Source organism: Battus philenor, unplaced genomic scaffold (genome assembly GCF_028537555.1).
Source record: "Battus philenor isolate CCGP_79_NKW_IND1 unplaced genomic scaffold, ilBatPhil1.0.hap1 SCAF_12, whole genome shotgun sequence".
Lineage (NCBI taxonomy): Eukaryota > Metazoa > Arthropoda > Insecta > Lepidoptera > Papilionidae > Battus > Battus philenor.
In genome coordinates this window covers 12340645-12359187 of record NW_027181674.1, presented here as the reverse complement: position 1 = coordinate 12359187, position 18543 = coordinate 12340645, and the positions used below count along the sequence as shown (strand labels likewise).

Below are 18543 nucleotides of genomic sequence, written 5' to 3'. Positions count from 1 at the left end.
AAACAAAAACAAGTAACGACATAATTTATAAATGTTTCAAGGCGACTTCGTTATGTGATGTCACGGTTCTTCTTATTTCTTCTTTATCTTATGACACACATACCTTTCCGCACTACACATACCTGTGCTATTACTGCCTTTATTCTATACGTATAAAGAAAGTTTTGTGCCTGCAGAAATTGGACTAAAAACTTGGTATTCTGAAGACTAAATAAATCTAAAACTGAACTAATGAACGTTAAAAAGTGTGCGATTAGTTTTTAGATTTATTTAAATAATAAATTTAAACGTTTGACATATGAATTTAAAAAAATGTCCATTTGATTTAACATCAGGGCTGTCACATGTCTGTTGCCGACCTTGAGGAAATCACATGCTATAAAACATATATTTTAGCATACTTTTATAATGCTTTTCAAGCTGTTATGTACATGTACGAGTATTTCTAGGCAATGTGATCCCATCTCATATTATTAAACAATATTTATAACATTTATGTTTAATTTACAGTCTATTTGATGTTACTCCAGGGCTGCCACACTCATATTTTTTCAGTTTAAATTTTTATTGCATATGTACATGTGTGATGGCTTTAAAGTAATATTTATATTTGTTTCCAGTGGGAGTACCTCTCACACGCAGAGCGCAGCGCTCGCCTCAGCGACCCCACGCAGGTGATTAGGACCCCCATGATAGCAGGCGGGCTGTTCAGTATGGACCGCGAGTACTTCAACAAGCTCGGCAAATACGACATGAAGATGGACGTGTGGGGCGGTGAGAACCTCGAAATATCATTCAGGTAAGTCGAACTAAAAATAAGATTCCTTTTTCAAAAACTACCTAATACATCTCCGACCCTCATACGCAAATAACTTAAAAGATACCTTTTCTAAACTTTTTTTCCTATTCCCTTTTTCTTTAGACACAAAATTCTTACCAATTTAAAAACTTTACAGTTAGTTACGTTCGTAAACTTGACGTAATGTTTTTTTTTTTTTAATTATAATTGGGACTGTTTTTCAGAGTTCATTAACTCCAAAATAGAATTAGTTTACGTCTTTAGATTTCGACCTATATCGACCACTTCGAATATCCCTAACTTTAGGCTAAAATTATTTGACTAAGTGGTTCTTTCTTTATTTTTCCTTTTTTTGCATATGTCATGTACATGTATACATTGTCTTCATGTTGTAAATCTCTATAAATCGTATATAAAAAGAATTAATTTAAGTTAGATGATCCGGTATATTTTTTTTATACATTAATTCTAGCACTGGTAGACCAGCGGTAGAAAACTGAGTGAGACTTGCGATCGTAGATCGCGGGTTCAATTCCTGTGATATATACCTTACATAGTTTTCATTTTGTGTATTAATTATATAGGATTACCACTGTTCACAAACAAGTTTCTAAAGGATGGGCAGCAATGGCCTCTGCGTTATGGTACACCACACTGCTTTCGCCACCCAGCCCCGTGGCGATTATGGTATATCCTATCGATATCCGTGGGGAAGATCTATGTCTTGCAGGGGGCGTTTAGGGCTAAAACAACGACAAAGAATATTGCTTTGTGTTTTTGGATTGTTTCCGTGGTACACCACAAAACACATAGATTGTGGCGCATTAAAATAAAGTAATAAGTATTAAGGAAATTTAATAAGTATGTAAATTCTAAATTTTTACACAAAAATGATCTCATCATTGATTCGAAAACTCTCTAGCGGCCAACTTACAACAATTCGTCTGCATCGGTTATCATTCCCATAGATAGTGTCATATGCTACAAAATCTACATTAAATATCTTTAATATAAATAAGTGAATCTTATAAGTTTTGTCTTACATGTTTTCAGGGTTTGGCAATGCGGTGGTTCGCTGGAGATAGTGCCTTGTTCGCGAGTCGGTCATGTGTTCAGAAAGCGACACCCCTACACATTCCCGGGAGGCTCAGGGGCCGTGTTTGCGAGGAACACACGGAGGGCAGCCGAGGTGTGGATGGACGACTACAAGGACCTGTACTACCGCTCGCAACCGCTGGCCAAACAGGTGGACTACGGAGAGTAAGTTCTATCCATCAGTATTGCTTATAACCTTATCATCAGCTCAACATGGGCCACCCTGGTAAATTATTAAAACCGGTAAAAACAACCTTTCCAACGGCCTTAACAAGGTTATCTGTCTACATTATGGGTAGACATCGACGCTGCTCTTCACGGCCCGTGATCTTCACTCCAGAGGAGTGGAGACCACGAACTCAACAAGGCCCCAGCGGCAATGTTATCTGCAGGCTATGTGTCCTATCTAAAATACTATAACACCTATGTGACGTACACGGGTCGTAATGTTATTGAGAAGACTGCTAGAAAAGACTAATTTAATGAGAAACAGGAATTAGATTATCCTCTCCTATAATGCTAACATTCCACTTAAAGCTACGAGAATTCCACACGCTGCCTGATCGAAGAAGAGTCCACGAAAAATACAGACGGGTTTTTATGGTCTCTTTAACAAATTATTCCAAGCTTTATTACCACTCAAAAAAATATACACACACACACACATATACATATATTTTTTTTTTTTTTTTATAGAGGTTTAAAAATACCTTTACGTATCATAGGGCCTGATGTTGGTGCCCCGTATGTCGGACTCGATCTAGATCAATACCGACTAAAAACAATCCTCTCTCTTCGGTATCCCTGGTCCCCACGGCATGGCCGTTAGGCATTACTTCGCGGGGGGGATTTAGCCGCAGCTTTCTCTGATAGAGTGGCTGTTCAGGCCAACTTCCTCCGCTCTTGCTCTATTTTACGCAACTCCTTTAGCACCGTCGTACAGTACGCGCTCGTAAGTTCCCAGGCCGAAGGCGAGAATAGCATTGTAGCTATCAGAGTTTCAGGATAGATTTTGCATCCTACACCTTCTTCCCAAGCCCTCCTGGCTTCGTTAAATCGGGGGCAGACGAAAAAGACATGCTCTGCATCTTCAATCATTCCGACACAATTAGGACAGTCAGGGGAATCTTCGTATTTGAACCTATGGAGATACGCTCGGTAACAGCCGTGGCCGGATATCATCTGAGTTAGGTAGTAGTTCAACTCTCCATGATCTCGGTTCACCCATGACTCTAGGTTTGGTATAAGCTTACGCGTCCATTTTCCTTTCGTCGAGTTATCCCAGGACGATTGCCACTGTTGCAAGCTTTTCAGTCTTCCCCGAATTCTAAGTTCAGCTGAAGTTGGGTCTGATTTGCTTTTTTTGCTACGGTACAGATCAGTTCTTTCGTCTGCAAGAAGCGCAACAGGAACCATACCTGCTATCACGCATGCTGCATCCTCCGATACTGTACGAAAGGCGCTAGCTACCCGTAGAGTGCTGACTCTATAAACAGAGGCGATTTTCCGTCGGGACTCCTGTTTGCTCAGTGCGTCGGACCATATGGGTACTCCGTACATAAGCACTGACGTAGTCACCGACGCTAATAACTTCCTTCTGTTTTGCTTGGGACCTCCGACATTAGGCATGAGTCGGCAAAGTTTAGCTGTCACCAGAGACGCTTTCGCTGCTGCTCTCTCAGCCTGATCTTTAAAGTTTAGCCTATGGTCGATCATTACTCCAAGGTACCGTATAGCTGGTTGAGTTGCGATTTCACAGCTGCCGACATTGAGTGTGATGGTCTCCGCAACTCTCCTGCCAGTAATGAGCACTGCTTCCGTCTTCTGCTCAGCCAGTTCTAGTCCGACTGACCTCATCCACAGGGTGATTACTTGGAAGGATCTTTCAAATGCCCACTTCACTTCCTCCACGTGTTTCGCTACTATAACGACTGCTAGATCATCAGCGAATGCGACGAGTTTAGTTTCGCTGGGTAGATGTTTCTTTAGGAGTCCATCGTACATAGCGTTCCACAAAAGTGGCCCTAGTACTGACCCCTGTGGGACGCCTCCGGTGACTTTGTACTCCTCCGTCCCGATTTCCGTAGTGTATATGAGGACCCTATCAGAGAAGTAACTAGCGACTATTTTACGTAGGTATAGAGGTACATTCAGTGAGCTAAGTGCCCCCATGATGACCTCCCATTTTGCTGAGTTAAAGGCGTTTTTAATGTCCAAGGTGGCAACCAGGCAGTATTTTATCGAGCCTCTCTTCCATCTTTTCCCAGACACTGCTAGTTTTGCTATATTGACTACTTGCTCTATAGCGTCTAGCGTAGACCGGCCTTTTCTGAACCCATACTGTGAGTTAGCTAGGTGGGGTTCAACTGCTGCTTCGATCCTGCTGTGGATAATACGTTCTAGTATTTTCCCCGCAGTATCCAGCATACAGAGGGGCCGGTATGACGATGGCTCGTCTGGTGGCTTCTTACCTTTAGGGAGAAGTACCAGTCTCTGTCGTTTCCACGCGGTAGGAAAGGTGCCTTCCAGTAAGCAGCTATTGTAGGCCTCCAAGAAGACTCCTGGTGTTGCTACAATAGCTTGCTTAAGAGCTACGTTGGGGATCCCATCCGGTCCCGGAGCTTTGTTGTTTCCAACCCTACCGCATGCTACCATTAGCTCCTTCTCGGTAATAGGGGGGATTTCATTCGGATCCACAATCCCTAGTTGAAAGGAGGATTTTGGTTGCGTGGGGAACAGAGCTCTGACAATTCTTCCCAGTAGAATAGGACAAGTGGGCGTTGTATTCTCATGTCTCAGTTGTTTAACTACAACCTGGTACGGCTTGCCCCATGGATTCTTTTCAACCTCTTCCAACAATATTTTCCACGCGTTTCTCTTGCTCTCTTTAATGGACACATATACATATATGTGTGTGTGTGTGTGTATGTATATATTTAAAAACTTAAATTTATTGCATGAGATAACTTGGGAGTATAATAAATACATTACTCCATAAAAAATTATATATAGGAAGATGTGTATATACATAGTATATAACACACGAGTAAAGTGAAGATAATTACATCGATTCATAAGCCGGATACTATCGGCAGTTTCATTCCAACTAGAAGGCCTGTTTCTCAACAGAAACATTACAAGATTAATAATAAAATCAGGCGTGCAACAAATGTCAAATCTTTAAACCATTATTAATATAGCTACCTGTGTAAGCGCGTATTTCCTTAAACAAAGATGTCTAGACACTGATTCACTTCGTGTATACCTACTCTTAAATAACACAAGCGAAAATGTATGTCTAAACAGGTTTACTAACAAAAAAGCGACAGAATTTATCTCTAAAAGTGATCTCTTTCAAACGACCATTAGATGATAACTAATTAATAACATATTAGATGTGCTTTGCCCATGCCCTGATCACAAATATGATCATCATTTTATTCTTTTTTTGTGGTCCCCGTTATTGGTGACCTCGCATTCCTACCCCTATTTTGTTGGGAACAGGGATTTACTTTCCATGTTAAATTTTTCACGACCTTTGTATTATTTTCATACTCTTCTTCCATTCAATCTCTATCGTTCTGTTCTTTACTTCATAATTCAGTAAATTTTCCTCTTCCGCTCTTACATCCTTTCGTCCATCCTCAATTATATCATTTAGTCATAGATTTCTTATAGACTTGACAATGTCATCTGTCCACGCTATGGGCAGTCGTCCAGTCAATGTAAAATATCAGTAATTCGTTAGTAATATAAATAAATATGTACACGAATTATTAAAATACAATGTATGCAATGTTAACAGAAGTTCTGAGACTTTTAAAACTGAACACAACAATTATTTTTGTAAATTTAAAAATTAAACCTTATATATATTGGCGACAGTAAACAGTAAAAGTTGATTTTATCTTGAAAGTATTTTTATGTCCGACTACAATTAAAACATGTCATTAAGTAATGCACCTTGAAAGTTATTTTTATTTTAATTTACTCGAAATTCAACTTCAAGATATCTTTAATTAAAATTGCACCATTTTTGAAATATTCCTCCGTTAGTTCATTTTAACTTTATGATCTTACGAGTAGATATTAATTATTTAATTATATAACCTTTTTAAATATTATACCGCACAATATAAGCTGTTTATTTTGAAAGTGGCTTAAGTTACATTTTTTAAAAAATCTTTTTTTAAAAATATCTCGACTTAAAAACAATGTGACTTAAACGGCTCATACATCTGATGGCGGTCAAAATAAAGTAAATGTTTCTAGCATCTTCGTTGAACGCGTCTAAATATAAGTAGAATAACATTGTAATGAACATATTAAAATCACAACAATTTTTTTGCATAGATTTTACTTCATATTATCGTCGTGCTCGCTTATTTTAACTGTTTTAAATTGTTTATACATGTATTAATTACATTTTAAAATGATACAATGGTAAGTACATTAATCTGAAAATGCATATTACGCCAATTGTTTAATTTAATTTTAAAAATAGATTTTCTTCGTGCTTACTGATTGTAGTATTGTCAACGTCTAATTTTTTAGACACACTTTGAATTAATTAAAATGATTGATTGAGATACCATCAATTTGCAATGCAATATACACCTTTTTCAGTAAAACAAATGCAATTAAATATAAAACTTAAATATAAAATAATTGACGATTCAAAAGTGCGTGTACATACCCACTTGAGTAAATACTTTGAATTTTAATGTCTTCTAGCCTTCTTTGGTCGCAGAATAATTCTAAATTCAAACATAAATTTATCACGAGTGATCAGTGGCATTTCATCGTTTACAGTATCTCCGAACGTGTGAGATTGCGGGAGAAGCTGCACTGCAAGCCGTTCCGCTGGTACTTGGAACACGTGTACCCTGAGCTGCAGGTGCCCGCCATGGCTGGCGCCACCCATGCTATCAGACAGGATGCTCGTTGCCTTGACACCATGGGACATTTGGTTGATGGCACTCTAGGTAAGGATCTAAATTTTTCTTCTAATATGAAACGGCAGAGAGTAAACGACGACACGATGGTAACAATTTTGACATAATTGTTAGCTATCCTGGACTTTATTGATAGCTATCGATCCTGGACTTTAAGAAAATCTTTAACCAAAAAAACCGCCACTAGACGCAAAATAACAATCAAGTAAAAAGGGACATGGGCCCTTCTTTATATACTACCTACAAAGGACTAATTCTATTGACCATGCGAAATATATTTATGAAATAATTATATGAAATAATTTATTATAGCTTTCATTGATATTGTTATAAAAAGATTGATTAGTTATAAATGTAAAAGCTATAAAGGGGTGAATGTATCACATTTGCAGTCAAAAATATATAAAACATTCCATACAAATATCAACGGTTTCAAAATAACTAACAATATAACCAAATTTAGTAAGTAAAACGTTTATTAAAATTCGGGTTACTATATATTTAAACTATTGTGTAGTGTGACAGATAGCTATCTCTGCAGATTTTGTATTGTCAATACTTGCAAAGTACTCATTTCATACAGTATGATTGGAAATAGGTGTTAGAGCTTTGAATTACTATTACTATACATTCACCCCTTTAAAACTTTTACATTATTCACTCTGTATATATAGCAACAAATACGGGCTATACTATTTACAAAGGCTACATATATTTTATATGAATATATGTTGGTAGCAAATTTGTTCAAATGCCTTTAAGTACGTAAGTTTTTAACACTACCGTCACTTTTAAACATATTTAAATGACATTTTTACAACCTTGACAGTTGGGAATCCCCCGATAACAATGATGAACTTTTAAACTCTTTCAATACATGATATTCATGAGTCATACAGTAGTATATAATCACGGAGGTCAGAAGGTTTACTTCGATAGGCCAATATGTTTACTTTGCCATTCATTCGTTTTATTTCCCCAAGATATTTTTGTATAACATTTCAAAGTTCATCTATACTTTTATCAAGTAAATAAAAACAGTTTACATATGTTTTAATCTTTCTTAATGTCGGCTTTTGATAAATATTCATATTTTTATATCTGTTTGTATTTTTATGGTTGTATTGAGCAGTGGTAGCCAAGTGGTAGAGAAATGAAATTTGCTTCGACTCGATCGCTGTTTCGATTCTACTATATATTCTCTTACGTTGTTGAATGCTAATAAAAAATATGGAGGGGGAAGATGAATAAAGTGTATTATTACTAGTCAGGGGTAATAATACAAAGTGTATTGTTTATTGGATATGTCCCATTTATTAGAAATTGTCGAAAATTTGTTTATTATACTACAGGTGTAATAGCTTAGTAGAGGTGAATGTACCGCTCTACTGTTGTCAATTAATGTATAGTACACTCAATCCAAAAATCAATAATATCCTGTGTATATATATATATATATATATATATATATATATATATATATATATATATATATGTGTGTATAGTCAAAATATGGAAATCAAATAACAGTATGAATTATCCCCAAGGCATGTACCCGTGTCACAACACGGGCGGCAACCAGGAGTGGAGATTCGAGAACGGCCTCATCCGACACCACAGCCTCTGCATCTCGCTGTCCCAGGAGGACCGCGTGACGGCACTGCTGGCTGCCTGCGACTCTTCCGACGACGCCCAGATGTGGAGGAGGCACGGGCTCATGATAAGGCACGCTAAGCTAAACGCCTGTCTAGATTCAGACCGACCTGCGCTGTACCTAGATCAATGCGACGAAACTAAACAGAGTCAGCAATTCTCTTTCTAACACCTCAGTGCCTTCACGACTTACGCCACGTTACTTCAGCCTGAAGTATTCTTTTAATTTTGCATATTTGACAGGGTATTTTTATTTATTTGTTTTATGATACTGTGAACAGAACAGAAAAAACTGTCGATAAATTATAAAGTACTTAAACGAGACATTGATAATTTGCTTGCATTGAACAAAGGTTACTTTGAATTTTAGATAAAAATATGTCTTTTCTGTTAGGCGGGGGCAAGTAAAAAATTGTTTATATTTTATCAAAATGAACATTGTTTTTCCAAACAGTCGTCTCTTCCAAGAGAATATCTGGAACACAACTTTCCTCTCAGAGGCAAAGAAAAAAACAGAAAAAACATTTTTTTTGGTTGACAACTTTTGCATCCGGCTAATGGAAAATTGTATTTATATTATTTAGGCATTTTCAAAACATCACTAATCGTAGAACTGAAAGCACAGTAGATTTAAATGATAACAAAATTAGATTTGCACCACAAGTCTCGGATATTAAAAATAATTTTTATGATGATACGTAAAACAAAAAGAACAATTAGAATTTTATAATTAAGAACCTTTTTCTTCTTTCTTACTTTTTAAAATAATTGATACTTTACTATCGTTAAATACCGCAATGCCTGAAGAGGAAGGTCTTTGACCGGTGTGTGTTGCTGGTGATGACTTACGGATCTGAGACGTGGTCGCCTACGATGGGCCTTATACGAAGGCTCAAGGTCACCCAAAGATCAACGAGCAAAGCTCGTGAGAGTTTGAAATTACCTGCAAGCTCTTGGTTCAAGGTTCTCGTGCAGCTACCACTAGCCGGTAGACGCTGCATGGGTGAACCCCCGCATGACTATGCATGAGAGGACCGACGACATAGTCAAGGGAAATGCAAAACGACATGGTGGCAATTTGGGGGGGGGGGGCTTATAAATATGCCATGCAGTGGGCGTCTATCGGCTGAAAAGAAGAATCGTTGGTAGAATTCTATACAAAAACTCGAATACTCAGATCTGTAATCCCAATAAGGTTTACATAATAAGGTTCAAATATTTGTGACAGGTTCCTTAGATTTGTCAAAACTTTGTTTATTAATTCAATGACATTTTTTTAATACAACAAATTTATAAAGTACAAATAGTAGAATCCAATTATTATTTACAATTAGTGCCAAACAGGACAAACAAAAATTTGTTTTGACATAAAACTGAAAAATCTCATATAAACAAATCATTATAAAAGTAATAAGTTAATTATAGATGAAAGTATTTTATAATTATAACAACAATCTCACATTAATTGATCTGATTTTTAGAATTCAATAATCGAGAATGTTCCATACATTCGTTCGTTCTACTTAAATATGTATGAATTTCAAACTTAAATATGTCGAATTTTTTGGTATTGTAATTTTGAGACGAAATAAACTAAAAATAAAGTTCCAATTTCCACAGACAATATCATTTATGTATATAGGATATATCACAGATCAAAATATACAAAATGTCAGCTTGTAAATTTGTCTAAATATCAAAATAGAAATAAAACTATTATAGTTACCATATTTGTAAATATATTAGGTTATTATACTAAAGTGCCGGGAAAGTGGAATGGAGATTACTTTAAAATACAAGTAGAAATAAAAGACACCATTAATGTAAGAAAGTTTAGCTGAATAGGTTAATTACCATAAGTTATTGCGGAACAAATTTGTAATTACGATTCCTCGAAATTTATTATCTATATCCGTAAAAAAATTAAACACATGTATTTTGACATTGACGTAAAATGTTTTTTTTATTAGTTTTAAATGATAACAATATTTTAAATTAAACAATTTTAATTTAAAAAATTGTCCATGCTTAATATTACATTTTATAGTCTGTGATTAATATCCAACTATTTTTTCTAAATATTTGTTCTAGCAACTTTATTAATCTGTAAACATAAGATACATATTTATGAATGTTATGACGTAAAAATGTGAAGTATTATTTTTTGTATATTAATTTAGTTTTGTACAAATTAATGTTATTGTTTATTATGATTTATGTATAGATGAAATGAGGTTTTTATATTTTTTTAAAGGTTCAAAATTTTATTATAATATTTTTTTATATTCATAAGTTTTTTTTCTACGTTACTACATTTTAATATTTTTTATTGAATTTTTGCATAGAATAGGGCTTAAATTGTTTTTTTTTTATTATTTCAGAATAACTTGTATTTTATTCGCAAAGAATATATTAATACAAATTAAACTTAAGAATCCATCCAAGTTTCTTAACAAATACTCGTAAAATCTCCAAAATTAGGATTACACAACTTAATAAAACAAAAAATAGCAAATTTCATAGCATAATTATTTGAAAAGAATATAAATTTATTTTTATATATGTTACCCGTATATATAACATAACCATGCTTGGGAATTTTTCACTGCCAATTACTTTTTGTTATTTCTTGCGTTCCCGTTTATTTTCTAGCGTTCGTTTCGTTGGAAATAATAATTCGTGTATTTTAACTGTAGTTATGTTATAAATAATAAGCGTTATAAAGAGATTGAACATTCCATTCATATACTGGATATAACTATGTATATATTGTAATTGAATTAAGTATGTACTTAAGTTAGGTTAAGATATTATAATATTGATTTTGCCTTTGGATGATACTTAGAAGCGAATGTGAAAACGTAGAAAATAAAATTTTCAAATTCGATTCTATTCACTATGGTTGACCATGCCTCTTCTACTTATAAACAATGTATACCTTCTTTTAATGTGACCAGTTTAAAATACACGTAAAATTAAATAAAAAAAGCACCAAAAGCACAAAATTAGAATCTAGAAATGTATTCGAACCTTTCGCTTTGTTTATTAACTGGCAACACTGATTCCAAACGTGACTTTCCTAGTCAGATTTCTTTGAAAGTTGCAATTAATGCGTGTAATGATTATGAAACGGTGATTTTATTTTAGTGAGAGAATTTTTATTTGTTTGGCGAATAAAACAAAATGAGAATTGAATTATTATTTTATTCCTATTATCACTAAATTCCAAAACCCTAAACACATTTGCAAATATCTTAAGCATTATTTACACTAGATTTATAAGAATAATAAACATCACAGACGATTTCCTTATATGCCTTGAGACAGAGGCCGATGCAAAATTGTCTCTTAATCCTAATTTTGATTAAAACATAAAATATTTATTGAAAGGCATACACATGTGATACAGCGAATAGTCGGAAGTCATTTTAGTAGTAAATTTTAAGTTAATTTAAATAATACTTATATTAAACGAAAATAACTAACAAAGGACACGCTATACCACTAACACAACAAGATCATCATCATTTCAGCTGTCAGTCGTCCACAGCTGGACATGATCGGTTGGAAGCCGCTTTATTCCATCTTGTGGATATCCCTTGTTGTGCTTGCCTGTCCAAAGACCGTGGACTCCAGACACCTGAGGCCCCAGCGACCATCAGTAAACAATACTAACAGTAAACAAATACTATTAAATACTCAAGCAAATAAACCACAATGACAATTTACGCGACATTTAAATAGTGATAAACATCTTCATATAAGGCGTAGGCCTCTCCCATGATCACCACGAGGATCAATCTCGTGGTGATGATTTCATAAATTGTGTTACGCAGCAAACAAAAGAGACGACATTTGCAGTGCGAGGATAGAGCCAAACTGGCCTCGGGCGAATGGGACCGAGTTACGGGAATTCCCCGTTTCACGACTCCAAGATAATGTTATGCCAACTTTGCTATAACAATAATAAGAGTGTTTAATAAAAAACTTAAAAATGTTTACAGCATTGTACAGTATTATTAAAGTTTTTATTATTGTGTACAGACATTGTGCAGTGAAATTAAATTTCGAATAATGAATATTTAAAACATCCTTTATCTAAATAATTTTAATATGTTGACTTAAAATTTAAAAAAGAAAATTTTACTGATCATATAACAATTATGTCACATGTTTAAGCTATCTCTATTTATCACGCTGTATTTACACAAGTATAAGTTACATCTTGAACGTGGGGAAGTACGTCAAGCCGTCTCTTATTATACATCTCGTGTGCGTCTTGTTACTACGGTGGCCTGGACTTGCGCAAACAATAAAGTTGTCTATATACTTATTTATTGGAAACTACAAATAAATATAAAAATACACGCTCTATTAAAATAATCCGATGTAATAATTAATAACTTAAAATGACGTCTTATTTAGTTTTTAAATAATAAAATGAACAGAGTATTTAAATGTTACCATAAAAGAGGAAAAATATTTAATTTGTGATGATTATGTGTGTAAATTACATTTATAAACTTTTTTAAAAGCATTATTTCTAGTTAGAACAAGTATTTACTAAATGCCTTCGCAAAAACTTAACATTAACTTATGCTCAAAATTGTATATAACACTAGTTCTTACTAATTAAAAAGCGTTTTTCCGATGCGAGCAAGTTAAACTCGTATAGTTCACCGTACCTTCGAAATATGTCACCTATTTCAACAAGTAGGTTGTTATATTATTGATTATTATAAATTCATATATATTTTTTTTTTGTTAACCAATGTTCCTATAAATTATTATATACTACTCGTAGATACATGACTATGTTAACGTAGTAAAAAGATATCGTAACGATCCTAAATTGGTTTATTTACCTTTAACTAAAACATATTAACAACTGGTTTTATCTGAAAATCAGAAGTCATAGAAGACTTTACTTTGAACAAAAACATTTAGTAAAAACTAATTCTAACTGGAAAAAAACTGGTTTTAACTGTGACATATATGCCTATATTGATAGTATCAAATTTTTACTTAATGCATAACTTACATAAATACCTTAACTATATATACCTTAAATGTTCTCACTGTCCTTTACAAGTTTATACAATCACAAATTAAAAGAAGAGTCTGGTAATGAATTTAATACGTAGAGCTAAATTTGGTTTTGATAAATCGGCCGATGACTTTTATCGCTCGGAATGCGTAGTTAGGAGACAGCCGCTGACGTAAGAGGTAGTACCCAGCCGCGTGCATCGCCACCAGCATTACGAGAAGCATGCCTATGTCCATCCAGAAGGAAACCCCGGTCATACCCATCACTTTAACGAAGTACCTGTATATAAACAATTACAATATATGAAACATGAAAATAATTCATCTTATTGGTCAATAATAACGAGGTAAAGATGCGTTTACATTTGGGCAAAATGGCAGTCAACATGTGACGTCTTCTCAATGCAGATGCTCTTATGTATATTTGTCATGTTTACTTGAAACGTTCTTTTTACTCACTTCTATTTTTAATGTTTATATAATTTTTTTATCAATACAATTGGTCTCATAAATTAGGTCAATAACAACCAGGTAAAGATGCGTTTACATTAGGGAAAAATGGCAGTTAACATGTGACGTCTTCTCAACGCAGACGCTCTTATGTATATTTGTCATGTTTACTTAAAACGTTCGTTTTTCTCACTTATATTTTTAATGTTTGTAATATTTTTTTTATAAATACAATTGGTCTCATAAGTCAGGTCAATAACAACCAGGTAAAGATGCGTTTACATTAGGGAAAAGTGTCAGTCAACAACTGACGTTCTTATGTATATTGTTGATTTTTGCTTGGCACTTTCTTCATATTTCTATTTTTTAAATTAAGTTTTATTTTTTATTAGCGAATATAATAGCGAAATTTTAGTTTGTATTCAAAATCAATTAAATAGATTTATATGTATAAAAGTCGGTTTAGCACTACTCAAATGGACATACTTAGGATCTTTGTATTCGCAGTAGATGACGTGTTCGGGACAAACGAGGTTGTCCCTCGGGGGTCCGTAAATAGCCACTATTAGACCTTCGAGGCCGTAGCGCAGAAAAGAGCAAGATCGAGCCAACTTCCACATGATCGGCAACGGATGGTCACCACTCCCGATGCCGTACACTGCCAGCAGCATCAACGGCACACTGAGTACGGGGCCCAAGAACACTGAATTCTAGAAAAATTAATAATAAATAAGTAGTTGAGAAGCGCAGCATGGATTACCCCCCCCCCCTCGCGGATAGTCTGATCATCGTGACCACGTTTCTATTCCATAGGTCTCTTTCCTTGTAAGCTTTCGTCTTTAAGGTAGAAAAAGAACATAAAAAAACATTAAAATATTAGTTAAGACGCGGACTAAATGACTAGACTACTTTACCTTCGTATTAGTAACAAATATATACTTACGACAACACTCAGACTTGAAGATATCACCGTACCCATGCTTTCTGAGATCAAAGCGGTAAGAATGCAAACGGTCATGAACATCATGATCCTGGATATCTCCATCGGTTGTGACGTCAGAGGATACACGATCGACAAGTAGATAAGAGAGAAGAATATAGTCGCAGGTGTCCTTGACACGACGAGAGCCGCGTAATAAGGTTTCAATCCGTACCAACGGTTGAAGTATTCTCTTTTAATTAGTTGAACTTCTTTTGGAACTGAAATGTGAAAGCAGAGAAATCATTAACGAAAATAATACGCAAAATCTAGACCAAAATAATTTGTAACTTGATATACCTATCATTAGCATTAAAAAATACATAAATCGGTTAAACTGGATTTTATACCTCCGATTTTTTTTCGTCAACTTTGCATAATGGCAAAATATAAATTACTTTATTATAAATGATGGCATTTTCAAAATAGGAACGCACATTTGAAATTATTAAAACGGACACAACAACCTTAGTCTTCATCTTGCAACATCACATGATCACCTTGCGCTAAATCACCTCTGATCAGTAACCTACATTGTTTATTTCACGTGATTAGGAGGTCTATACTCTCTGGTACACACGGTAGAGTATCCAGGGCTTATAAAAATAGGAATTAACAGCAAGTTGGAGTTGAAATCATTTTAAAATTCACAGAAGTTTGACTTCTGAAATAGTATCCAACAAACAAAAACCTGTGACCTTAGATACTCATAGTACAACAAATCATGTTCTTTTCAACCGTCGGACGCCCGCTGTAAGGCATAGACCATGCATCCAGCGACTTCCGTCAACCTGAACTATGCCGTTGCTCCACCTAGCGAAGGGCCTACCAAAGCCACGTCTACTGGCTTAATATTACAAATTATCTTTAATGGATCGAAACACTTTATGTGTGCAAAAACCTTATGAATGGAAGTTATTATCGTTATAATAGAAACTAATTTAAAGAATTGATTATGAATACTCACAGGCTAATAATATCGGCATCATAGGTACATATAGCATTATAATAATACACGCGTAGCAAAATCCAAAATTGAACATTGTTTTGGACGCGTCGTAACCGATTTGACAAAACAGCATGCCTATTATAATGCCAAGGAACAGATCTAGACCAACCCGTAGCCATAAGTAGTCCTGAAAATTAAACAATTGTTAAATGATTCTATCCCTTTCATACAGGCGATCCTTCATTACTCCACTTCATACGCTATCTGTGGTCATTAATCGTGACTTACACTGCTTTCAATTTGATTGCAGTTAGAGGACAGATAGCTAATCCTGTTTTATTCGAAGGCTTAGAGGCCTCGGTTCGGGCCGCTTTGTTCTGTTATATTATTCAATAGGTCGAATGTGTTAGAATATTAAAACAATGACAATTGTAATAATATTCTAACACATTAAACTCGTACAATACATCAACATTGTTACAATTTTTAATAAAAATAATACACTAATTTTCATTATACTCTATTACGTGCTGTTTACTCCAATATATAAAGAGAAAGGTTCTAATAAATCTTTAATTTATTTGTTCGAGACTAAAATGCATAATCATTGAAATGATAGCCGATAGATGGCGCGCATTACAAATAAATTCGTACTTACCGTCGGTGACATTAAACAAAGTGTATGCTCTACTTTGAAACATACATTAAAAATATAATCGACCGAGCGCGGTGCTGCGTACACCCTAAAGGATAACTTTTTGTAGTAATTTTTGATAGTCTACGTAATCAAAGGCTTTCGACAAATCGTAAAACATCCCAATTGCGTTCTGCGACTTCTCCCAAGCGCGGTTAAACGTGTTTAAGAAGCATAGCACCCGTATCAATTGTTGGTGTATCTTTAGTGAAACCATATTGTTCACTATCCACAATTTTAGCTATTAATAAATTCTGTTATTTATTTGAAATATTTTTTTTAAAAAAACTAACTTAAATTTCCAGATTCTAGTCTTTCGCCATTTTTATATTATACGAAACAAATTACTTTATTATTTTCTATTAGATCTGAGATCATACTAATATCAATACAGTTATTGTAAATTAAGGATAATTTTAATACAATATCTTTTATAATATAAACTTATTCTTTTCTCCACCTAATGGGACTTCGCGTCCAATATTTTGGGAACCTTTAATCTATGCAATACTATTCTTACCCGATTTCTCATAGTCTGTAACAACATTCTCTTTAACAAGACAACGAACTGCGTAGATGCCTTGCTCTCATATCTATATAGATGTTTCTCGAAACCTCCAGCGTTGAGCTGCTCAATCTCCATCTCTTCGTACCGGTCAACGACCTCGTGGTCTCTCCACTGCTGGCACTTGCCGTTGTCCACGGCCGTCACCATTCTATCCACGTGAGGACCGTACTCTCCGCTCGATACTTCTATCACTGAAATTTTGTATTGACCATTTTTATCCAACTGTACTTTCACGTCTAGCTTCACTCCGTATAGGCCCTTATTAGAAAGTCGAGTATACAGTGACCAGTTGAAAGCAAAATTTGGAAGGATCAATGGACATTTAAAAAAACTCGACTGATTTAATTCTGGGCGCGTTTGGTAAGCTCATAGCTTTAATTTAAAAAATTCTATAACAGTGGAGCTAGGTTTAATTCTAGTTCTCAAATTGAGTTCTTTTAAGATGTATATATTATCATATGTGGAAAAAAATTAATATAAAAGAAAGAATTTGATTAGTGATTATTTGATTTATTTATTTATGTAAGTATGACTGCCAATAGTGGCTATGTTTGGTAAAATATTCTTACAATTATGAACAAATGCAATTGTATGGCGTGTCAAAGGCAGTCACAACATTTACCATTTGTGATACTCATTAGCAGTATTTTTCTTATTAAAAACTAGTACAGGACAAAACTTTAACTAAAATAAATGGAAAAAACAGGAAATAAAGGATAATTGGAATAAGCGTAATACGGGTGATAATATTAATTGATATAAAAACTAATAATAATCAGATTTTATCTGATGATTGATTAGTTGTAATTAACGAACATTTTAACCTTGTTATAAGATAATTTGAGAAGGTATTTTACAAACCAAAGTCAGCTGGATTATAAGTCTTTGGGCATGGTAACTGCAAGTCGTTCAGGAAAGGCACCACACCAGCTGCCGTTCCTTGGTACGCGCACCGACCGTCCGCCACCACGTATACGTGGTCAAACACGGAGAAGAGCCGAGCTGATGGTGTGTGGAGGGAACACACCACCGTCCGACCTCCACGCGCCACTCGCTTCAGCAAGGACACGCAAGTTGAAGAGGCGACATCGTCCAAACCACTGCGAAGAAAAGCTTAAAGGCTTAATAGAGGTTTTTAAGAAATAAAGATAAAAGATGAAATTCGCTTATTTAAACCGTGTGTTCGAAAGCAGTTGTTTGACAAGCTGACGGAATAATCACGATAATTCGATTTTATTATTTATAATATTCATGTAAATAGTAATACAACTACTCATTTTCATTTTTTGTTTCATGACATTAACTAGTTTCACCTACCTTTATTTATTTATCTCTACACGCCTAACGGTTAACTG

At 34.7% G+C, this 18543-nt stretch overlaps 3 protein-coding genes across 3 annotated transcripts in view; 1 reads left to right on the top strand and 2 right to left on the bottom strand.

Annotated features, from left to right (window-relative positions):
* Pgant2 (polypeptide N-acetylgalactosaminyltransferase 2) overlaps positions 1 to 9452 on the top strand; it is a 115307-nt gene extending 105855 nt beyond the window's left edge. Inside the window, exons 7-10 of the mRNA XM_068776237.1 lie at positions 621 to 799; positions 1853 to 2059; positions 6707 to 6879; positions 8397 to 9452. Of these exons, the coding sequence (XP_068632338.1) occupies positions 621 to 799; positions 1853 to 2059; positions 6707 to 6879; positions 8397 to 8671 (834 nt within the window). The 3' untranslated portion in view covers positions 8672 to 9452. The remainder of the gene's footprint in view (positions 1 to 620; positions 800 to 1852; positions 2060 to 6706; positions 6880 to 8396) is intronic.
* Ent1 (Equilibrative nucleoside transporter 1) overlaps positions 1 to 18543 on the bottom strand; it is a 466176-nt gene that overhangs the window by 308028 nt on the left and 139605 nt on the right. The gene's annotated exons all lie outside the window — the stretch shown is intronic.
* The window catches only part of LOC137932766 (ATP-binding cassette sub-family G member 1), a 29048-nt gene continuing 24077 nt past the window's right edge, over positions 13573 to 18543 (bottom strand). The window contains exons 5-10 of the mRNA XM_068776437.1: positions 18050 to 18288; positions 17141 to 17379; positions 15945 to 16113; positions 14942 to 15198; positions 14485 to 14708; positions 13573 to 13828 (exon numbers count right to left, since the gene is read on the bottom strand). Of these exons, the coding sequence (XP_068632538.1) occupies positions 13636 to 13828; positions 14485 to 14708; positions 14942 to 15198; positions 15945 to 16113; positions 17141 to 17379; positions 18050 to 18288 (1321 nt within the window). The 3' untranslated portion in view covers positions 13573 to 13635. The remainder of the gene's footprint in view (positions 13829 to 14484; positions 14709 to 14941; positions 15199 to 15944; positions 16114 to 17140; positions 17380 to 18049; positions 18289 to 18543) is intronic.